At 39.4% G+C, this 25483-nt stretch overlaps 1 protein-coding gene across 6 annotated transcripts in view; it reads left to right on the top strand.

Moving 5' to 3' along the window:
* The window catches only part of LOC122865712 (A-kinase anchor protein 2), an 86455-nt gene that overhangs the window by 48009 nt on the left and 12963 nt on the right, over positions 1 to 25483 (top strand). For all 6 annotated transcript variants that reach the window (XM_044174528.1, XM_044174527.1, XM_044174529.1 and 3 more), the window contains one exon: positions 5833 to 5918. In XM_044174528.1, coding sequence (XP_044030463.1) covers positions 5833 to 5918 — 86 coding nt within the window. The remainder of the gene's footprint in view (positions 1 to 5832; positions 5919 to 25483) is intronic.

Below are 25483 nucleotides of genomic sequence, written 5' to 3'. Positions count from 1 at the left end.
ATGACAGTGGTGCTCAAATGAGCTTTTAGAGCAAAATTATGTGCAATTCATGTTCATCTTTTTGTCCATTACATTCACTTCATCACTGCAGAAGGCCACCAGAGATCCATTATACTCCTTTCACATTCAAAGAGACTGAAAACACTGCCAGCTCTTGCTGTAGTAACCAACCAGGCCCTCGTTTACAAGGGTGCTACAAATAATGTGGCCTGGGTGTCATTATAACATCATATATATTACACTGTAGGACACTGTAGGACATTTACTTGGCTGGCTTTCAGAAAGGCTCTCAAAAGCAGTAATCATCCTCCTTCGGTTGAATGATAATGGATGCTCTGGAAAGATTTTTGCTTCATTTCAAGTGTATTTGATGTTACGTTGAATATAGAGGATGGCGATTCTCAATAGGCATCTGGTGAATTGATTTTTGGAGAGTTAGCGACTACACTTTGCCATTGTACGCGCTACCTGTCGTTAGAGTGAGATCAATAAAGTTATATGGGCCAGATGTGTGACTGAAAAAGAGGTCTGCACATTCACAAAGAGGTTAGAGAGGCTCTTTGGATCCAAATAATGTGAATTGGGGCTCAGAAAGATCAAGTGGCTGTGATGTCCGGTTCAAATCCAACCTGGGTCTTAATATGATTAATTTACATCAAAATCTTTTTATCCACATGGGGGAAAAAATGACAGTGAACACTTCACTAACCGACACTGACCTGAAGAGCCTCAACAACCTTTTTTCAGAGTGAAGTACTTTTTCTTTCTTTCTCTTCAGTCATCTGCTTTACTGGTTCCTGGCCATAGAGTAGAGAACATAACATCTCTGCACTGTGTACTAACTCTGATAATTTTCATAAAAAGAATGAAAGACAGAAACAATATTCCTTGGCAACAAATAGCATATTTCCAGCAGTGAAAGGTCTCTGGGTAAATCAGCTATGTCCTTACATGGCTCTGTGCACAGCTATACAATCCCACCTCTCAACTGTCCTGTCAGTGCAGAACTGTGGGTCAGCCTTCAAACATACATGCTTTAGTGTGACTGGTCACTGCTGCTGTCAGTTAGTCCAGCTGGCTGTGTGATTGGCCACCACCAGGCCCGCCGGGGTCTCGTTTCCTGTGTAGATAAAGAATGTAAATATGCTCTATATTCTATTTAGTGATGATTTTATTTTCCACATCTATATAGAGATCTAGAGATAATTCTGATTATTATAGGTACTAGACATTGTTCTGATGTCCTACGATGCCGAATCACGACTGTATGAGTGCACAAACGCAAGCTTTGTATATTTTCATTTGCTAACTTCACTGCTTTGCTGTGTGTAATCTCACTATTAACCCCACACAACTTTTTCCCCTCTTCTGACCATCACCACCTTCTCTGAACTCTTGATGACAGCTATCATTCCCACACGTGTTACTGTTGGCCTCGAAGGCATCTGAGGATCTTAAAACATTGTGCAGAGGCAGGATCTTAAATAACCATACCATTGGATTTGCATGGTAGCCTATTAACTACAAATCACATTCAATTTACATTACTGCGGACCTTTTTCCAAAGCATACTGCAAGTTTTTACATTGATTCCCTCCAGGCAGCCATTGGTCTCCATTCATTGTTAGTAAAGCATTCGAATCTGCTTGACTTGATTTGTTTGAGACAGGTAATCCACCTAAAGAATCCATTACAAGTTTTAAAGCTAGTATAGGTTGAAATTCATCTGCAAAATTACAATTTTAGCTATAAAAGATGCTAGCACACATTATCCTTTTCATGTTTATTCTCTTCAAATTTACCACATCGGATCTCATGGGGGAGAAAAACACCAAGATGGTTTGTTGCAGTTATTTTCACTTATTGCACCAAACAGACTGTAAGGCTCGTGGCTGGGGACAATTACTAACATTGACCTGTTCCGTGTCCTAGATTTGCCAAAACATATTCATCGCATGACTGTTTGGTTTTAAAGATTGAGGAGGCTATGCAGAGAAGTGTATTCTCGAACGTGTAGAGTTAGTTTTCCCCAAGTCGTAACGCACACACATGATGCAACAGAGCAAAGAAGCACTTACTGTATGTACCTACAAAAGGAAATGCAATCACAATCTCAAAAAACATTTTAAAAAATAAAAGAAAAGAGTAAGGCTCAGTTCAAGTCAATGGAGCCTGACCAATCCGGTTTGCCTGTTTGGGTTTGTGTGTGTGTGTGTTTTAATGTAATGCAAGGAGCTGTACATGAACAACAGACTTGTTTACCAGCCCCACTGCCACACCTGCAGTACTCCTCTGACTCTGTAGGGGTCTCTCTTTTTCTGCCTGCCCTCACGGTTGTATGGACTGTTAAAACAAAAAGGAGCCATTTTCTATTGTTCAAACTCTCTCTCTCTCTCTCTCTCTCTCTCTCTTTCTCTCTCTCTCTCTCTGGTTATGACAACTCACTGTCACATTCTTTCTCTCTCTCTCTCTCTCTCTCTCTCTGATGTCTGTATCCTCTATCTTTGGTCAATAAAGCTGAGTTTCTCCAGTGCCCCCCTGCCGTCTCTTGCTTGTTGTTCTTTCCATCTGTCTCTAACATTCACTTTTTCATTGGCTGCTGACAAAGAGATCACAAGCTATCCTTACTGCACCCCTATCTGTTATTATACCCACTGCCACTAACAAGCACAAACATACACACACCTTTTACATTTCAATTTGAAGTGATTTTTTTTTCAGGTCACATAAGACAGTTCTTTGGGTCCAATAGACCATTAACACTTTTTTTTTTACCCTTTAATGTTAGTTGAGACAGGTTTTACATGTATGCCATGTGCTATGCCTTCATAGGCTCACTTACTTACTTACACAAATTAAAATCCAAAACACACAGGATTCAAAATAAATACAGTCAGGTAAGGTAATCAATCAGTATGATGTTCAAACAGCACATAATGCAATAAAAGCTATTAAATTTACATTAATGTGATAATGTGGCCTGACAGATAACAGGTGTTCTTGTGCAAGGCACTGTGCCTGTAAGATGCTCTGAGAATGAGATTAAAGCCTAAAAGTTAAATGTAGGTGGGTTAACTATCAATACAGGTCAATTACAACATGGTATCAATTCTGTTCCTGCTAGAAATATTAAAGCACAGAATAAAGGATGGCTGTACAATGATGCAGATGCACTGCAGATTTTTAATGTAATCTCTCTCTTTCAAAAATCGCTCTAATATTACTACAGCATTCCTGTAGGGACTCATACTGCATCTGTGGCATCTAATTAGTTTACACACTGCAAAAAATATTGAGTAGATGGCACCATAGGAAAGTAAGGACTTTAAGTATTTAAAAAGATTGATAGGAGAGGAAGGGGAAGGTAGGGAGGTAGCTGGTGTTGAAGGAAGTAAAGTAGGAAGATGGGTAGGTATATAGCCATATAAATAGATAGTTGGATCAATCTAGATACCCCATGCCGTAGTTCTGCAGGAGCCCTGAGGCGCCCCCCTGGTAACAGTAGGTACTGCAAGAAATCATGCAACAGTACACCAACACTCACTGCATGTTCACTCATCTAACTTTACTGATACCACTGATAACTCCACAGCAAGGAACAGAGAGGACAAAAAGTCGAGGTAAAGAAAAACATACATCTACCAGATTAAAGCACTAAACACATGTATGACAGAAGGACACTTCAGGAAGGGGCCACATAGTGTAAATACAATACACTATGGACATCTGTCAGCACATGCAAATTTTTGAAACCATCGATTGTGTTCTGTTTAACCAGTAACACTGGAGTTATGGTGAGTCCTTTGGTATTGCAGTTGTACAGTGTTATCTTTCCTTTGATAATGTGCCTCTATGACGGACTGGGTGTTATTATTCTAGTTTAAAGCACACATGATCTGGGGAGGGCAGCAGCACAAACATGACACACACTTACAAGGTGATAAATGATTACAAATACAAGGTGATAAATAATTATATTAGAGATGTCATGACAACCAGCAACTTAAAACAGGACTAGCATTTAAGCCACACACACACACACTCTCTCTCTCTCTCTCTCTCTTTCTGCACAGGGGATGGGTATGTTTTCCGTGATAATAAACAGTAATTAGTTTATCTTAAGACAATGACAGTCTGATGTCATTAACAGAAACCAAGACTGCAGATAATTATTGCGCATTCTCACATACACACACAGACAGACACGACAGGATGATGATACACGGTGGAGAATATGTATCATCACAACATTGTGATTTGGACTGCACTGATGAAGTTCAATGAAAGTGATTTGTAACGTTGCACATGATTTGTGGTTTACTCCTGTAAGTCAAACTTTACATCCAAACAATAAGACATAACATTTAAAGCAAATATTAGGTAGTAGATATCTCTTGGAGGTAGTAAATGATGGTGCAATAGAAGAGTCAGCTGAATTATTAGATGTAGAGTGATTCTGAATCACGACGTAGGCTGTGCAACAAGAGAGCCAAGTGTCATTTTCCTGTTATTCTGGGAGGATGTTTAATACACTACTACCACTGCGGATGCTACTATTACAGCCACTACTGCTAATACTAATACAATTGCCAATACTGTCACTACTATTCCTACCAGTGATGGAACAACTATTCAACTATTCCTTTAGAAGTAGCAATAACACAATGTAAAAGTACTACTACTATATATTTTATAAACTGATCACACGTTAATCTGTAAAGTAACTAGTAACTTTAGCTGCCAAACACATGTAATGTGTTTGGAGTAAAAATTACAATATTTGCCTCTGAAATGTAGTGGAGTAGAGTTGAAGTGTAAAGCAGCATGAAATGGAATAATTGAAGCAAAGTACACATACCTTAAAATGCTGTAAATTTAAGTACAGTATTTAAGTTACTTTCACCGCTGGCCACTACTACCACAGTTAGTAGAGACTGTGACAGTCTCTACTAACTGTGGTAGTAGAGACTGGTCACTGTGACAGCGGCAGTAGTAGCATAGTAGTAGTAGTAGTAGCATTTGTGGCAGTGGTGGCTGAAGTAGGATTGGCGGTGTTCGAAGTAGGCTAGTAAAAACAATAGTACAGTAGTTGGAGTATGCACCTGTTTTGACAGATTCGTGTAGATATTTTGTGTTGTTACTTCAGTCGCAGTGAGTGTGGGTGCCAGTAGTTTGAGGATGATAAGATATGAAATCAGATGAACTTTACTCCTCGAGGTGGAACTGAGTCACTGAAGCAGCAAAGAACAGAACCAAGATAAAAATACAGCCAGAGAGTGCAGTGAAGTCTTAGGATTTATTATCTGTGACATGCGAAGCTCTAGCTGAATTAAAGCTAATTCTTACAATGATGATAAGTGACTGTTTTACAGAATAACAGGTTTTAACAGTTCGCTGATTTAAAATCCACCACAAAAGCATATGTGCAGGTTGTGCAAGCTATTAATATTATCATATTTTCAGGTCAGATGCATGTTTGTGTCATTAGCTTGTCACAGTGTCACATTTACACGTGGAAGACGTGGGATGGATTTTCATGTTTTCACTTCATTTGCAGGATTACATATTCCATCCTGTTTTTGTGAAACTCCATTCAAAACCAAATAACAAGCCAAAAAGGGGCTGTTTTTACTTAGTTCGTAAAAAGGTCAATATTTTGAAGCTACTTCACATGCTCTTTACTTGACAACTACAGCACATTAACATAGAGATGGTGGGCATACACTGGAAAGTGTATAGGTCACCCACAGGTGCAAATGAATATGAAAGAAGATGATGATTAACAAAGACGACAATGGTAACAATAACTCAAATGTGTGTGTTGTATTATAGACTATGGCCAAACACCAGGGGTTACCGTGACAACAGCAAATGGGTATCAAGCTCCCATTCCGACCAGACATCCTCACACTGCCATGGTGAGTAGTCTGTATCTGTGTGAGTGTGTTTTTATGTATATCTAAGGGTGTGATTACTTGAATCCAAAACTACAACTAGGGGCAGGGTAAGTATTTCAGCAAGATATTCTACACATAATGTAATGTCTTCACACATTTGTCAGAAAGCTTGGTTTAACATCAAAAGAGTAAGGGGCTGCACCAGGGTGCTATCTGCCAGGAAACCTTTTTGTGAAAAGAGGGGACTATTTGTTCACCTTTTCTGGGGGATTACAGGCTTCCAAGCGACAATTTCCATTATCCATTTTTTGACTGCCACTCACTGAAAGGGTGTGTGTACTATATGTGTGTGTATGTGTGTCAGACTGGTCTGATTTTGTTGTTTTTTTTCCCCGACCAATTTTGTTATACCTCAGGAAAAGTATATTTTAAAAAAGTATGTGACGCACAAATCATGGGAAGAACAAGACAACCACAGTGCTAAGAGAATATGGACAAGTTAGCACTGTGAGTTCTTCTCAACTGGAAAAAAAATTAAATAAAAAATATATGTATATATTTATGTACATGTACACAAGGCAGGGCCGGGTGAGGGGAAGTGGGCACGTCAAGAAACTAAAATAATTCCTTGAATTCCTGAAAATCATAGATTTAAGTTAGTTAGTTTTGTTTTTTTATTATTTTGAAAATTCTTATTGTGTCTGTGGCAACTGTCTGACAAATACAACAAAAGACATTGCAGTTGAAGACGACATCAAGAGCATAGTGCTCTGTAGTGTCAGACGCCACAACATCACCACTCATCAAATATCAAGTACAACAAAATGCAAGTGACACAACTACGGATGGACTTTTCCCTGAGGCATTAAAGAGCAGAAGTTAAAAATGTGTTTGCTTAAAGTGAGATAATCAGCCCTTCTGGACTTCAGGCTCCTGCACAGTGTACTGTATGTGCTTCCACATAGACTGTTTGTGCTGAATGCTGGGAGGGCATAGTTGTTCTGCAGTGTGCTGAGATGTCCCACCACACTGTCTCTATAATATTACCCATTGTATGTTGTTACCTCATTTAATATGACCTTACTGTACTTTGTGACATTTTTATCTGTTGTTTTATCACTGTAATATTTAAAAAAGGGAACTTATAATGAGTCTGTGGTACTAAATAGTACATTTATAGTGACTTTACTGTACCTTTGGGCATTTTTATCTAATATGGTATCAATTTTATACGGTATTGTATAATTCCTACAGGGAGTTATATCCGGTCATGCAGTATAGTGAGTTTCTATTATATTGATGTAGGATTTTCTGTGGTTTCATGGTTCAGTAGCCATGCTGTTCTGTAATATTTATTTATTCATTAATTTACTTACTTATTCATTTATATGTTTATTATTTTATTCATTTAGAAGAGTTTGTGTCCTGGACCTTCTCCTGTTCTCAGTGATGGAAGAAGAAATCAGATCCGTTACTTAAGTAAAAGTAGCAATACTACAATACTAAAAAATACCCAATTACGAGTAAAAATTGTATTTAAGTTAAAGTATGTAAGTATCATATACAAAATGTACTAAAGTATTAAAAAGTAAAAGTAGCCCTACTCATTATGCAGAATGGCCCCAGTGTTATTATTATGTTATTACCATTGCATTATTATTAGATACATCAAAGAACATTGCATCATATCTTATTAACCAATAATGTTTTGTTTAATCTGTAAAATGATGCAGGTTGATAGTATATTTCATTAGACCCTCCCTGCCTGATAATGCCCTGGTCTTTAAACTCCACACCCCCAGTTTGTAACACAGCTTTCTGTTACTAATTTGAAAGCTGACGCTGAGATAAGGGTATTGTCTCAGAGTTTGGAAAGCTCCTCCAGAGCCACTGAAGACCATATAGCCTACATCTGTCTTCGCAGGTTGTATAGTACTCCTCATGACGAGTGATCTGAAAGGTGTAAAATAAGTGAAGTGCTCCTTTAAATGTAGAGTATAGCATGATGTGGCATAAATATAAACAGCATATTATTCAAGTAAAGTAGTTACCTTAAATTGTACAGTACTTGAGTAAATGTAGGCAGGCTCACTTGGTTACCACCACCGCCTGTTCTGGAGCGTTCTGAGTTTGTTTTTGTTTCTCTGAAAATGCCACCTGCGCACTTTTTTTGGGGGGACAGCGAGCAGGGGTGCTGGCTGGGCTGCAGTCAGATTGTTTTGCAGCTGAATAAATGAATGAAAGGCAGTACGGCGGTAACCTGATCCGCGCAGGTCGGCCTCATTGTGCTTGGCTGAAGCTCGCGCTGGCGGCTCGCTCTCTGATTATCTCTGGAACGGGACAGAAAACACTCCCGGGACCTCGCGAGCCCTGCATTATTTAGGGCGCGTGCCTAGAAGAAGAAAAAAAAGAGGAGAGAGGGCGAGAGGAGAGAAGGGGAGAGAGGAAGAGGAGGGAACAGCCGATTGGAAAAGCTGGCGCGTAAACGGAGCTCAATGTCATCCCAGTCAGAGGCTGCCGTTACCGTTATTACTGCTGTTAACACGAGCATCCGTTCTGCCGCTTCTCTTGTTCGTTTGTTTCTCTAACGTCCCGCCGGCCGGTGGTGCAGCAGCTGTGGTCACGTCTCACGTTTTCGAGGTGAACGTTGAAGAAGAAGAAGACAAAGCAAAAGAAGAACAAGTAGCAGTCAGCAGGTCGGTTACTCCTCCGCCGTTAAAAACTAATCCCTATTAGTCGTTAATTAGTCGTTCGTAAGGAGCTTCGGGGGATCAGCGCTTTGCCACACATCTTTCTCCACACAGGTAGACTGAATTAAAAATATATATGTTGCTCAAAACATAAACATAACAGAAATGTATTTTAACGGAAGTTTCCGCTGGAAAGAAAACTCATAGGGAGGCTATTCAATGAAAGTGTCACGTTAGCTTAGATGGAGGGTGTGTGTGTCATTTCTAGCTATGTGTATGTTTCTTTGTATGTGTGTGTGTATGTTGGTTAAAAGAAACAGAGCCTGTAATTACACTGATTGGCTTTAAAGTGGGGAGGACACAGGATACTGCTCCCTCTTCTCTGGAGCTTACTGTGGACCAGACTGTTTGCTGCCTGCAGTATTATTTCTCTCTGTGTCTCTGTGTGCTCCTCCTCCTCCTCTGCATCACTTTAACCTAGATATAGAAATGACCTTAACCTGGTTTTCATCATCTACATACAGTACTGAATGACTTGGCAGAGCCAGAGAAACAGTCTTGTTGGTGCTGCTACTTGTTATGTCACCGAAACCATTATACTGTTGTTTAACTGGATGTTTGCTGTTTACTCACATTGATTTTGTCCAGTCTAGTTACCCATCTTTTTGGTGTCATAATGGCTCATTATCTAGTGTTCATTTAACATTACTTGTTAGCTGTGATAGTATTTCTCAGACCTGCATACAGATAATATGCCTTTGCTCTTCGTTAAAAACCCTTGATGAAACCTCAGTACATGGCCAAGTGGCAGTGCACACAATTTCAACCCCACCCCTACCGAAAAGCACTCATTGGTTGCATTTTGAATATGAAATTCACATGTTAACATTTGAAAAAGGTGAAAAGTAGAGGCAGTCATGACTTTGCTGGTGTGTTACAGAGTAGCAGCCGATCAAACCACACAGAGCAAACCACCTGAAGCCAGACTTTTTTTGTTTGCTCCACATTTTCTTGTGGTGAATTTGTGATATTTCTCTTTGTCCGTAGCTGTTGCCAAGCAACTTGCAATTCTTTGATTGCAGTCTTTGACCATGTTTAACGAGGGTATGGACATTGCCATGCTGGATGTAATTGGCTGATGGGTGTTTTTTGTCCTCTAGGTGCTGGATCAGAGCATCATTTTCCAGTTTAGACAAAGTATCCTAATCAGAAATCTTTTTCTGTGTAGCTCAATGTTACAGTTATTTGCTGATAAATAATAGGGGTGGGGAAAAAATCAATTCACTTAAGTATCGTGATTGTTTTTTTATGATGTTTTTGATTCCTGAATATATTTTTAATTCATTATTATGATGAATTAATTATTATATTATTATATATTATGTTAGATTATTGTTCATCATTATTATTAATTCATTATTTATAATTTATTTTATTATTTTGATTAATTTTAATTCCTGAATTCTTATGGCACTAGCTTGATGAGCAGGAAGAGCTAAATGTTTACTTCAAAAAGTATTTTATTTACCACTTATATATGCAGTATAGCAATGATGCTGCCCTAATAAATAACCCACATTGGGTCAGGTGATCAAATCCACTGTGACCACTTATTCTAAAAATGCACACTGGTGCAGAAATGTCGCACTTAAATACAGTACCACCACCGAATGGAAGTTTTAAGGAAGTGAATCTTCCTGCTGTTGTCAGAAAAACCTAGTAACCTAGTAAAATCAATCGGCATGATTGAAGCTGTTGGGAAAAAACAACTCACCTTGACCCTGTTTTCTCATCACTTTCAATCATGCCGATTGATTTTACTTCACTGTAGAGTTACTGACGTTTTGCCTGAGTGCAGCTGACCAGTACAAGTACCAAATGGGTGATGGAGGCTCCAGAAATCAAGCATGTCTCTTTGAACATTCATATAGTCGCTCTGTAAAGAGATGTGTTCATTTCTAGGTAATCTTGGACTTGACAGCTTGTGTTTGTTTTGCACCCAGTTTACACAGCAGTGCCCTGTAAGACAGACAAACACATCCACTTGGGAAGAGGAAGCAAGGAGGCAAAGCAGCATCAGATCAGTACGATAAAGGCATGGCTTCAGATCAGTTCATCTACATCATTTTTATCAACATCTCTCATTACAGAGAAGGCAATCTGTGTGTTAAATCACCTTTCCAGGTAGATTTTTGGATCATCCACAAAACTGGATCAGTAAAGCAAGGCACAATAGTTCCATAGTGAAGCCACGGATGAGATTTCAGTAGCATTTAAAATTGGGGGGTAAACAAAGTTGTGGTGGAGGTTTAAGTCTGTTTTTGTTGCCCACACCCTATTTAGAATAGCTCATCATCCGTGTTCACTGTTTTGTTTGGTCGTCATTTGAATACTAGCTGATTCTGGAAATAATGATGCAAAGCAGCAAACTGCCAATTCAGACAGAGTGTTTGCCAATACCTCTGCTAGGCCTGGGGACAGACAAACCACAGCCAGCTCTCCAATTTGATTAGATAGTCAATGACAGGAGGTACCTGCCACATACTGAATGTCCTGTTGAGATAGTCAGTGCCTGTTAGTGTAGCTCAAGGTTTTTGTGTGTTTGTGCAGTGTGTGTGTGTCTGGTGGAAGTACATTTTCCATCCCTGCCCCTCACAGCACCGTGGAGTGTGAGAACATTGACAGGAACGACAAAGTTATCAGTGATGTCTTCTTCCTCCAAACCCCTCCCTCTTCCCAGAAAACACACACACACATGCACACACATAATCACAGGTTATATATCAGCTGTGTGGTTGATGATGCTAAAGCTTGGTGAGCCAAGAGTACACAGGAGGTGGAAATGGGAATGGAGAGACGGGATGAGAGAGACCGACGTGATGACAAGAAACAATGAGTACAAGGAGAGATAAAGGGCGGTGCAGGTGTGTGTGTGGGGAGTAGTTGGAGCGGTGAATGTAAGGCGAGTGAGGAAAACGTGAGGGAGGTAGGTGGAGGATGGTAGTAGGAAGTCTGTTCAGCCTCACACGGCCTGAAGTGTTGTTGACATTAACTGGCCGATGGCCTTTCAATGGCCGATCTGTTGATGGGCCTCCACTGGCTGTCTTCCAGGAAGAGAGTGATACTCCGGCTTGTGTCAAGTCCCAAACACTACAGTCAAAACAGTGATGGGCACTAATGTCATTGATACACAATTGTGGTATATTTTCAGTTGTACCACATTGTGGATATGCTCTCATCTCTCAGTTCACAAATGTAATGTTATCAGCTGACAATGAGTGGATAACATGAATAGGAAAGAGAACTGGGTGTTTGTCATTGGAAATCATGTGAGTGCCCCTCAGGCCAGCTATTAGACTGAGCCTTGAAAATAATTTTCCCAGCATTTAATCAAAGCCTCCGCATGTTTGAAGTAGCTGGAATTTTAAGTAGTTCTTTGGGGTGTGAATGACACTTAGTGGCTATTTTTGTTTGGACCATGGGAATGGATGACAGCTAAAAGGGATGAAGGGACACAGTGGTGTCTGCGTGAGTCTCTGGTTTATTTCTCATAACTTGTTCTTTGATAATACTGCAAAAATAAGTCACCTTGATATAGTAAGAGAAGAGCAAATTTGAAGAGATGAAGGTACTCAAATGCTTTTATCATGATCTTAAACTGTAAAAATTTTGGATTCTTCAAAATGAAACCAATCATCATGTCATGGGAAAAGGAAATAATGGTTTCCACCTGAGTCATGGGCACAAGTGCTGTGATTGGGTATCCAGTTAAATATGGTTTTGGTATCAAAGTTTGGTATTGCCTGATAATCAAACTGAGTTGCCATCTTGTTTTCACTTCATTATTCAGTCTAATGTCTTGTCTATGATTGCTGACTTCCTCATTCTTAATCCTGTCTACAAAGCTCTGACTGGCTCAGCTATTTCTCCAACTCAGGATACACCACATGGTGTGATGTATCCTGAGGAACCAGAGTTTTTACTCCCATATTATGTTAAGACTCATGTCGCTTTGAAAATGACAATGAAAGACATTTGTTTGAATGAAATGCCTAACAAGGTCAAAGAGGGATTTTTTTTTGTCACATTCCATCTTAGAAAAGTATTTTGTCCAGTGTTGTGGTATTTGTGTTCCAGAGAGGAAGAGAACTGGAGGGATGTAGGAAATGCGACAATACAACCCAGCCATGTGATGGCCACCATGACACAACCTCCGACACCCACTATTGTCCACAACATCCACCACCGATTGTTGTAGTGTGCAACAGAAGTCATTCATTTAACACAAAGCAAAGCACAAACCACCTGCAAGCACTAATGCTGTGTTTACAACAAAGACACACACATAGACAATGAAAATGCAGCACAAAAATACAGGGAACAGGACTTAATTAAGGAAACTGCCTTTGAACAGAACAGCACTAACTTTCTAACTTTTAAAACCATGTAAATTAGCTTTTACTTCCCCGACAGAAGCAGAGAGCTGAATTGCGTTCGTTTTTCCCCACACAAGAATTCAATAAACAAGAAGCAGTTTGATGAAATACTAAAGCAGACACTTAATCTGTTGTTCCAGGAAGTCAGGAGGGAGGTTGACCTCTAATGTCAGGGCTTCATCTCATAACACAGTGCTGTGTTTTGGTGGTGAAAAGCTGCAGAAGTCTCTTTATCACATTCCAGCTTTAGACTGGAATGTCAGAATACCATTTGGGCTTTAGGTGTTCCAGAATGTGTGAGGGTGGCGCGGGGTGCCGTCGTCTGTGTGGGTGTTGTCATTTCCTCTCCTTGCGAGAGCCCAGCTGAGCCGTGGACCCTCAAAATCAGGGCATTTTTAGGAATTTTCTGTTACATTTAAGATTAGAACTAGTCAGTGATAAAGGTTTAGTGTTCAGAGCTGAACTAAGTCAATGGACGATCTTCTCACAAACTTTATGTTTGTTATTTGATTTGTAATCATTTTGATAATATGCACTTCAGGATTTTATAGGGTGTGTATAAGTTGAGACATTTTGTTTATGTAGTGGTAACGTGTGTAAGCAGAAACAGGAATAAATTCAATTTAAATCTCATCATTTCAGGTCATGTCATTCTAACTCTCTGCTTGTGTGTTTGTTTTCTAAGAATATATATATCTTATTTTCACTCAGAATGGTGTTGAGCACAAATAGTTGGTGTTGTATTTCAGAATAGTACTGAAACCATGATATTCCTTTGAAACCATAGAAAATAGCACTGATGGGAAAAATCTAAATAAATGGGAAATACTGCATTTGTCAGGCTCAGACATGTTTGCTGTCACAAGGCTGTTTTCTTCCTGTGTGAAGCCTCCTTCCTCTGTCTAAATACTGCAGGCTAATGAGCTAGTTTCCTGAAATAGACAGGTGATTAACACAATGTTCTTCTCAGTGTGAGGCAGAGTAGAGCTAGTTAATGCTATAAGCTAACACTGGGAAAAGGTTCACTCTCTTTGGACAACAGTGTTAATATGCTTTGTCTGATGGTTGGGAACAAGCTAATGCTATAGGTCTGTGATAACTCTTTTAGGCTATGTGCTGCTCAGGCTGGGTCAGTTATAGCCATGCAGCATCAAAACGTACGGATGGGATGTTACTTCTAGAAACAGTGCAAATACCAATCTGTTACATGATCAATCAACTCATGCCGAAGAAGAGTGCGCTGGTGAGGGATAATAAGGTCAGACACAATTCCTGATAAGTTCATCATACTGTATTAGTAGTGTTGTCAGGCATTTTACTGTAGTTGTATAGTTTGACTATTGCATTGATGTTGCTAGGTACGCATCCTGCGTCTCTGACACATTAAAATCTGAAAGGACGCAGTAAACTCACTATCGACGCGTCCAGGGGACGCACACTATTATTTCCCTGACAATGCTACATTGTGAAAAACAAAGACATGTTGAAATCATATAAATAAACTAAAGAAACCTTGCTGTCAAAATACTTGGTGTAATTTATTATCAGGCTGCAGCCTCTCACCTGCTCTGTGTCAGGGCTGAGCACACGCACACAAAGACACACACAGAGCGCAGTCAGAACAGCAGAGAGGCGGTGGAGATTACTCGAGTTGATGACAACTACGCTCGTTACTGTAAGTAAGTGCAATAAAACCATTGCGCTTAAAAAGCCAATACTTTATCAATAAACCTGTTCAACAAGCATAAACCTGAACATGTAGAAAGCGATATTTAAATTTAATCTGCTCTGTCCGCAGTATGATCCACTGGCACTATGTTTACACAAGCACATCGTGCTAGCTCGGCTAATAGCAACAAGCCAAAAACGAAAGCTGTCTGTATGTAGTCTAGCTGTTTATCTTAGTTTGTCACGTATCTTAAAATTTGGCAAATTCTTGTAAACTTACTGCTGGCTGAGACAAACCAGCCCCTCCTCCTTCTACCAGCGGTAACTTACTTGCCGTGAATCACAGCAGCAGCAGAGGGAGGAGGACAGGAGGAAGGTTCTTCATTCTTTCAAAACTTCACTCAGTATTTTGATGTCAGGAATATGATTTATTTTACTAACATTTTAGATTTGTTTCCAGTGAGATATTATTGAGTTTATATAGTGACTTTGCTGTTATATGTAAAATATTAAATTCTAATCCTTTTCTGATTTATTACTAAATATCAATTATTTAGTCATGAAAAAGAATCGATAAGAGTATAGATAAGAGTAGGAGTACGGAGAAAATCCTAATGATACCCTTCCATAAACACTAGTTTACCACTACAATTTGTCAAAAAACAAAACAATTTTGGGGACCTCAAATGACCACCTGTGGGTCCCGGGGACTCACTACATTGAAAACCTATCAACATCACTGCTATTGAGACTAGCTTTCTCTGTGTTTTACAGGATGGTCACTTTATCTATTGAGTACTCACTTCTTTTTCTTCAAAACTACTTTAATAAATTAATCAATAATTTCAATTTAGAGTTATTATTATAAAGTGTGTTAGCTCTGGCATGCAGTCTACTGTAAGTTATCCAGTCAGCAACATGTACGGATAGCAAACCAAACGAGCTTGCTGGGATGTGTTTTAGATAGGTGTGTCAAGCTTTCTAAACATAGCTTGCTAATTGTTTGTAACATAACATCAACAGTTATGGGTGGTGCCCATAGTCATACAGTACTAATGTGCGATTGGTTGATGATGTTAGTGATGCAGATGGAGCACACTGTTGCATAAAAAACAGGCAAATCCATTGCCAACAAAAGAGGCAGCATGCAGTTGTGATATATCTGTTCTGAAAACCAGCAACCAGTCCAGCAATTTATGTGAAACTGCAAGCCACTTAACATTTATTATACACCATTTTTTGATTATGTATGAAGTCTTTGCACTCTACATGAATCCACAAAAAAAGCTTACATGCTAGCTTCTCTGACCACACATCTTAATTTTATTCAGACCCTTTAGCCCATTGGCCTGTTAGCCAGTTAGCCTCTCTGTGTGGTCTCTACACTGAGAGTCCTGTGGGACAAAACACGAAAATGGACTGATTCATGCTGGGAGAGGATTACAATTATATGCTCGGTGGCTTGTTCTTCACACACACACAAACTGACATACACACAGAACCGGGCACGATCACATCCTCGAAACCCTCAAACTCAGCCATCCATGTGTCCCCTCCTCCTCTAGTGAAGATTTGTTCCTTCACGTCTGTCCCTAGCTTATTTCCTGCACAATCTTCCTGTTATTTCTGATTCTGATTGTCTGTCTGATTCCATAGAGGCTCATATTTGTCTTTTCAGTTTCAGTTCTGAGATTACTTATATTATTTTATAAACAGACTTGCTTGGGAGTTAAAGTTACTGAAGTGGTTGTGGTCACTGAATTGTCGTGTGTCACTGTGTGTGTTTGTGTGTGTGATGTGATATGAAACAAAGGGAATGGTAGTTGACAGCAAGCACTGTGTCATGCTGGATTAACAGCAGGAGAGAGCAGGGCTGTTACATAACCAAGGGAGGCTGAGGAAAGGAAGGGAAGGGAACACATTGCTAAAAAAAAGTTATTGGCAATGCGTCCTGAATTTCCGGGAAAGTTTTGTCATTTGGTCGTGACATTTTCTCAATCCTGCCATAAGTGGACAATCACAGGTAACATGACAGAGAGAGATATTTTCAGCATAGCTGGAGCTTATATATTTAACGAAGTTAAACTAGAAATGTAATAACTAAGGTCAGGTTTTAGTCCCTTGGAACTAAACAAGCAAATGCAATGCTTTTCTTGCTTTTTTTCTTTTAATACCATTTTAAATCAAATACTTTTTGACTCTCAAAATATCCTGCTAAAAAATGTACCCCTAATCCCTTCTAATATACTTACATATAGGCATATTTGACTATATGTAGGTTTATTTAACATTTGATATTATTTGACGTATACCATGTGGAATATTATATTAGTGTTACAGTCACAGTTCTGCAGCTCTCTGTAATATCTAACCATATTACTCCTCATTGACAATGTCTGGTCCACTTTGTTGATTGGATACTTATCAAATTAACTTATTACACTTCATGACTTTATAGCTGGTTCTTGGTTCCTGCTGGCAGAAGTCAGTAAATTACAGTAGATTTTTTTAGTCAATAATTTGTGTCATATGATTAATAGTAGGGTTGAGCGAGTACTCGGCTGAAACGAGTATCCGATACAGATAATGTACATTTTACGAGTATGAGTTTCATCAGAGTAAAATGTGTCAATATTTTTCGTAAATATAGCAACTTTTATAAAAACAAAAATAAAAACTTGTTCTGTAAATAGTTCTCTTACTCTTGTGATCAAAAACGTTGCTCTGAAGCTCAATTCTGGGTTCTGTAAATAGTTTTCTAATAAATATAGCAACTGATCAAACCGTATCAGTTTCAGGCTTAAATTAATAACATCCAGGTTAGTCCCACCCACGTCCGGTTTAAGGTGTCCTAAACAGAGTTTATTTTGCAACAGTGACTGACTTACTCTACATTAACTGTCACATAATACACGCACAGTGCACCATTTTACTGGGCAACAATCCCAGGAAATATCTGTGTTTTACTTTCACAGTATGAAATATTATTATACACACAGATCTGGGCCCCAGTTAAAAAAAAAAAGCAATACTGTCGGTGCTTTTACTCAGTTCAAGACATAACTCATAATGGATGGCTGTTCAGTGTAACTGCAAGACTGTGTTTTGTCCCAGTTAGTCCTGTACTTGTGCTGGGAGTCTTAATCTGTCCTCTGCTTGGAGAGCTTGTGCACACAAGTGGTCACACTCTTTGATTACAGACCTTGCCTTAAGAAGAGTCCTCCATCTGTGGGCACGTAAGTGTGTGTGTGTGTGTGTGTGTGTGTGTGTGTGTGTGGAGCATAGAATTAGTATTCAGCCTTGAGAGTCTCACTGAAGCGCCTGTCGGGCCCTTTGTTGTTGTTTCATGAAGGGGTCTTAGGGGGGTCTGGGTTGTGTGTGAGTGGTGTCATGACAGACTTGAAAAGGGACACAAATAGTTGCCTTGAGTCCAGACATGCGGTGCATTCCTCTGTAACACTCAAAACTCAAGGCTTCTTAACATGATTTCAGTCTGGTTGTTGTTTCAAGCTCTCTGGCAATGGGTAGGTGAAAATCGCCCTCATTATTATTCTTTTGCAGTGCTGCAATATGGCGTCACTGTGCTTGTGTGTCTGTGTTTGAAGCTGGGAGGAGATACATAACAGACACACAAACCTTATTGTGCTAGTGCTTCTTAAACAGGGATGGACATTGCTTTATTGGTACTGTACTGCTTGGCTGTGAACTGTTTAGTCCCCAGAAGTCCTTGTGTGGGTTTAGGAATATTGGTTCAGCGCTGCTAACAGCTAACCATCCATTAGATTGAGTCAGATCTTAAATATTTCAATTTAAAATGTGTAAAATTGTAAAAAAGCAAATATGGCAATTTTCAAACACACTAAAGAGAATCTACAACGTTTTAATGCTTTTTTTATATTTTTATGTCCATTTTGTATTGACTTGGCTAATTCGGTTGTTGTCTTTCAGACTATGTATTTTGCCAAATGTTGACCCCAGTGAACTTCACAGCATGTTGTAGGTAGTCTGTGATTTTGTGTGTGTGTGTCTATGTGTGTGTATGTGCTCTAGTGCAGGTGGCCTCTAGTTTTTGGTGTATTTCCTGTGTTGAGGGCCATTTCCTTGGATACAAGTTAGCGCAGCTTCCTGGTTTCCTGTTTAGATAACCTGTGAGCTGTGATAGGCTTTTATCCAATCAGTTGCTTCCTTTACTTTGCAACATCATTTCTTTTAATTCCTTAAAAGTGTTCACCACCCAGTGTTCCACACATCTTTAAAGTCATTGTCACTGTCTTCATCATCCGGCAAGACTTGAATGTTTTTAAAGTAACTGTATGAGACTGGAAAGGATTTAGGAGAGCGTTACCCTTCACTGCAGGCACTGCTGGACTCAGCAATTGACAGATTTTATGTGAAAGGGTTGCTTTTTAATAGGATTTTACAGCCTGGAAAAGTCCTCACACATTGTCCATAGTTGAATTTGCTTGTAACAGACATCGGATCAATTAGGCATCATTATGAACCCTTCCTTCCTGTTCTGGAAATGTCAGATGTCTCCTAAATATCCATCAAAATGAGCTGTTAAATACATTTGAAGAGAGAAATAGACCATGATAATACAAAATCATGGTTCATTTTGTGCAAAGTATCCACCTCCTATCTCTTTATTAATTATACAACACCGAGTTTTAACAAGGTGAAGAAGCTTACATCTCATGTAGCAAAACCTATATTTTTAATATCAAACACTCTCCCTTAGGCTTTAAAATATTCCAAGCTTGCTCCTTAAGGCAAGGCATAATCTCTTCTCTGTCTCTTTGTATGCTTGGTGTGTTGTAACCCCCGTATTTTCACCAGTATGTGACTAAATACATCACTTCCCTTAGGATGGTTAGCTGTTTATGTCTGTCACCTGTGATTGATTAACAGAAGCAAACATAGTTGTAAGCAACATTCACACACACACACAAACACACAGACTGTATACCCTGTAGCCATGCAGGACATGACCTAATTACTAAAAGGGTAAATGTGATTTACATGTTGATCATATTTTTCTGTTCTCACTCATGTAAACACCTTAGTTTCTTACTGTATTTGCAAAATCTTCTGTGTGTGTACTCTACAGTATGTGTGTGTGTGTATGGACATTTGTGTCTTTCTGTCATGCTGCGATGGTTAAGTGTGTCATTCGCTGTGTTTCTGATCAATCATGGTCAGCTTCCGTGACATAAGGCTGCTCTGGGCATTACTCTTTATTGACTGGAAAGTGTTGACCCAGATGCATGCAATCACATGCAGACACACACAAGAATAAACTGTCACATATGCTCCTGCTGTCTTCCTCCGTCTCTTTTTCCTGTCTTTCATTTTCTAATAACATCTCTTTTCATCTTGCACAGCGTGTCCGTTACTGGACTCTTTAGTTGTTAGCTCTTCCCTCTATAAATCACTGGCATGATGACCATCACAAGTCTCTTTGTGTGTTACAACCCATATAGGAATAGGAACTCACCAGTGCATATGCAATAATTGGGTTACTGTCCCAATTTTCTGTGACCAATTTCTCTTCATCATATGGCTCCGAGTTATTTCTAGCCTGGGATCTCACCAAGAACTTGTCATTTTAAACAGGGACAGGGGTATTAGGATTTTGTCTGAGTGACACAGCTCACATTTAATTTCTTTGTTTTGTTTGTTTTGCATTGTAGTCAATGATGGTATCCAGAGAAATTCACAATTAGTGATCAGGGACAACTACTGTTTGTCACACTCTGTCAGGATGCACAGCTGTTAATGGGCACACAATGACTTTTGCAGGCATCACTTTGCAGTTACAAAGTAGGATAACCTCTCTGACCTAGTCTGGACCACCCTGCTGTTCTCAAAACACTCCCCTGATTTCAGTCAATTGGATAAATAATGTCAGGGGCATTAAACCTAAAGTTAAAAGACTGATGGTTTGTACAGGTCAAAGAGAAGTCCTACAAACTGTAGTTTGAAGTATTTTTTATTTTTGAACTTTTATTTTGTTGCACAATTTTGAAAAGTTTGAAAGGTGATATTTCAGATATTCAAAGAAAATACTGATTAATAGTGCTTGTGCTTTCTGTGGCCAGTGTGTGACAAAGTCCCTGCATGTGTACACTTGCTTCAGTTTCTTGTCATCGACACAAGGTCAACTTTTCACAGTAGAGAGGAGGAAACTATTAGAGCAATGGTAGTGCCCAGAGAAGAAATAAAATATAGTTCTGTCAAATACTGTGGTAAAAATGCTTTGTCATTTGCTTATTTGGCTTTAAAAAAATAGTCTTTACAGCAATAATTGCTGAAATGCATTCTGACACCGGTACCTGGCTTGTACTGTAACACCATCATTTAGCAGCCGCTAACACAATCTTGCTAAATGATCCTGTAAATTCGAGGAAAGTGTTTCCAGTGTGTCTTGATGTAGTGTTTGTGAGCAGAGAAAGTGAACCATGACTCAGGTCAGCTCTAGTTTCCACTGGCCTGATCCTATGACCCAACTGGTACACACTCAACACCAATGCAGACGAGTAGCCTTAGAGTCACCCTGAGACGTAAAAATTGGATTTCTGTCAGTGGGTTTACTCCTTCAATTTGGCTTTGAAGTTATCAGTAGCTGATTTAGGTTTTGGTTTCTTCCATAAAGTTTTATTTTTGTCTAGGTGGACAAGCCTCTGAAACAGCATGAAGACCAGCCTGTTACATGTAACAAGTCTCCACTAAAACTTAATAATTAAATACTTTGAGGTTTTAAGGCAGGATGAAGCAGCAGGTTTAATTTCATTTATTTTTTATTAAAAGGTGAATACAACCAATACATCAGTCTAACCCTCATATGGGACTGAGTCACCAGTCCCATACTGATGATGAGAAGAAATACTATTACCGCCCTTATCCTCCTTTCCCTTTCTTCAGTCATCATCTCTTCATCATCGCCTCTCTGTCTGCCTCTTTCCTCAGTTTTGACGGAGCTGAAGGTTAAAGGGAAAGTGGGCGAGCGACATACGTACTGTATGGAGTGAGGAAAGAGAGGGCTTGGTCTTACACAGGAAGGGAGGAGTGGGGAGCCACAGGGTGGATGATATTGGTGTGTGTGTGTGTGTTTGTATGAGGCCCTGCATAGACAGGGTCTTTGTGCGGGAGGGCATCTGGAGAAGCATGCACACACACATACACACACTTAGCCCATGACATCACAGCTTACCGAGCAGCCTGCAGGAATGTTACTGAGAAAGGAGAGGCTTTGTGGAGGAGAGGAAAGAGACGGGCGGGGAGGAAAAGGAGGAGAAGAAGAGGAGGAAAAGGCTTGGCCAGGGAAAAGTCCGGCACTCCTACTATCTGGAACCGCACAGACCAAGGCTGGACTGAAGTGAACAGAGCTAAATAGGAAAAACGGATAAAGCTTATTAAAAGAAGGAACATACATGGATATTAGAAGTTATTGTAATATTACAAAACTGAAGGAAGCTTACTTTTAAAAATTACACCATGGATTTACAGATATCTCTAAAATAGGGAAATCTACTGAGACACAAGGTACTTGTCAGAGCAGCAGGTGAGCAATAACTGTATATAATTTTGTTGAGTTGTATGACAGTTCTGTTTTGCTATTTAAGGTATTTTTATGGCTTTTCTGTATTATTAGATAGATTATACTTTGTTTCGATGAGAAAAAGGAGAGGAAAAAGAATAAATGACTGCTTACAATGAATATGGTTTCATGGCTCTGATACCATTGCAAAAGATTCACTTCAGTTTTTTTAAACAGAAATGTGTTCTGCGAGCTCAAATTCAATGAAATGTCAGCTATAGAGGGCAAACGTGAACTGGAATACTATACAGTCAGGAGGAGGAAGTGTCCAAATAAACAAAAGTCCAACCCAAACAGATTTTTTTATAGTCATATTTTGTTGTTGTTTTAGATTAAGTATTGATGTCAAAGTTGAGATTCTGGTGTTGTGGTGGTAAAGGTTGTCCAAATGTTACAACATAATGTTGTGAGAACTGAACTGTGTACTTTAGCCTCTGCACACTTTGGCTTGAAGACCTCACTGAATCCTCTCTTCTGGCCTGATGTTTATGCCAGCTGTTTGCTCCCTCACCCAGCCCACCTGTCTATCTGCTGACACTGCCAACCAGTCACCCACTGCTGTAGTTTGTCAGTGATTCACCATCACTCTTATTCAACATCTCCAAACTGTCTTAAGTAGAGACTGACTGAAATCATGAATGTTTGGCCTGGGTTCACAATCCAGGCTGTTTGGATATGAGAACACCAGGCTAAGCCAGCAGCAGGCTCCAGTTACTATACAGGATCATATTTAGCCAGGAAACAGAGCTGGGAACGCTGACTGCACTGGGTTTCACAGGAGCTTAGTGTGTGTGTGTGTGTGCGCATGTGTTCGTGTGTTTGAGGACGTACGTCATCAGGCTTTCATTTTTACATTTGCCATGTGTTCAGGCTACAGCGTGTGCTGATAGAAGCCTATGATGCGATATAAAAGGCATGGAAAATGTGTTTGTGTGGGATATAGAGAGAACACGAAAGATAGACTGTGAGAGATGTCAAGGTTGTGTGTTTACTTCCAGTCAGAGAGTATTCGGGTGTATTCATATTCTCGTAAATGTTTTCTAACTTACAAACCCCCCAGCGTCTCAGGCATGCAGCCGAGTGTGTATGTTTATGTGTGTGTGTGTGTTCACAGTCAGAGCATAAGCATTTCCAGATGTGATGGGAATGGCAACAGGCGGAGAATGAGACAGCATTTAAACAGTAAAACTGACTCAGATAGACTCATGATTGTATTACTAGTCAGGACTTTCCACTGAATTCATTGATTCCTACTTCTTATAATTAACTGTAACACTCCCAGTTACATACTACCTTAACCTGTACTCCTGGGTTAATGTGGAAGCAGAATTCTTCTAAAGTTATTCATCTGAAAGAGAAAACAAAAACTATATTTTAACAACTTAATTAGTCAGGATTTTCCTTAACTTTTTGTCCGTTTTTGGAAAAACCCAAAGCGCAAACAGCTGACACATCATGGTGGTAAGGGTGCGGGACTGTTACGACTATTAACACTATATTTCACATTCATGTAACTGTTACATAGACATTTATGTGTATTTACATGCTAATGGAACCTTAACTGCTGGTCCAAGGGCAATAACACATTCGGATGTTTTCAGACATTCAAACAAATCATGAAGAATTTTTGCTTTTTCATTACAGTTACATGTTTCTTTCCACACTTACATACACTCACAAATGCACTCTTACACACACACTTTGCTCCTTTAGCTGGCCAGGCAGGGTGTACAGTGTCCCTCATCACAGCTTGTTATGCCTGGAATGTCAGCTCACCTCAATAAGAGTCAGAAACACACACTTGAATACACACCTCCTTTACAAATACACTTAATAGAACACGCACACACTTCATGCACTGCTGCACAACTACAGTCACATACACACTCCTTTTATTCTGTGTGTGTGTGTGTGTGTAGCAGAATAGCATTGCATATGAGACATTCCTGTACTGTAGTTCTGTTTTCCTGAGGCAGTAACAGGATATCCTCCCACTCTGTACTGTCCTGCCTGCTGGACACACACTCCTACACACACACACACACACACACACACTTACACATACAGTATATACAGAAGACCTCGTATGTGTGAGCGTGTACACAGAAGTGACATCTGGTCCTCCCATGGTTGCTAATATCGTTAACTGGGTGAAAAATCATTTGACTTGGTGATGAGCGAGTGAGAAGCAAAACAAAGAAACTGGAGATGAAAGAAAAATGGAGAAAAGAATACAGTAGTTTAAACATTTCTGTAATATTGTCCCATGTCAGTCATAGTGTGGTTAAACAAACCACTGAAGTTAAAAGTTGATAAAGTAGCTTGTGGCTAACAGTATGATTATTTGCCCAAATGAGAAATTGATGCTAACTTAGCAGCAAAAGTGGTGATACAATATTTCTTTCTTCTTTTCTGTGTCTTTTTAGTGGTTGTTTGATAGGTCCACCACTTTGGGACTGAAATATTTCAACTACTATTGAGTGGATTGCCATTCAATTTTGTGAAGACATTTATGACGCCCAGAAGATAAGTCCTAATGACTTTGTTGATCCTCTGACTGTTCATCTAGCGCCACCGGCAGATCAGAGTTTTCACTAATCCTGTGAAATATCTCAATATCTACCAGATGGACTGGCATCATGAAGTTGCCACATGTGGTTTTGAGTGAAATGTCTCAACAACTGTTGGATGGATTGCCATTAAATTTGGTACACACATATTCATGTCCCCCTCAGAATGAATTGTAATCACTTTGGTGATCTCTTAACTTTTGATTAATCAGTTTGTCAAATACTTTGGTTTATGACAAAATACCTGCAAAACTATTCCAGTCAGCTTTGGCTGTATGTTGTGTTTAGTGCTAATTAGCAAATGTTAGCATGCAAAAAAAATAAACTAAGATGGTGAACATGGTAAACATCACACCTGCTTAGCATCATCATCATAGCATTGTCATTGTGAGCATGTTAGCATTTAGCTCAAATCACCACTGTACCTAAGTACAGCCTCACAGACTGTAGACTCTAATACATAGATAGTCTAATGTGTTCTTTCTTCGTTCCTGTCTTTTTAATTGGTATTTTGGTTGATAGGTTCATTTTCTGTATCACTTGTATAAGAATCAAAACAGTTTTATTTTTAGAACTACCTTGACACAGAGATGGATGGTGTTTTACCTTAAAGTTTCAATAGTCA

The sequence above is a fragment of the Siniperca chuatsi genome, linkage group LG18 (genome assembly GCF_020085105.1).
Source record: "Siniperca chuatsi isolate FFG_IHB_CAS linkage group LG18, ASM2008510v1, whole genome shotgun sequence".
In the NCBI taxonomy this organism is placed as follows: Eukaryota; Metazoa; Chordata; class Actinopteri; order Centrarchiformes; family Sinipercidae; genus Siniperca; species Siniperca chuatsi.
This window is presented reverse-complemented; position numbering and strand designations above follow the sequence as displayed.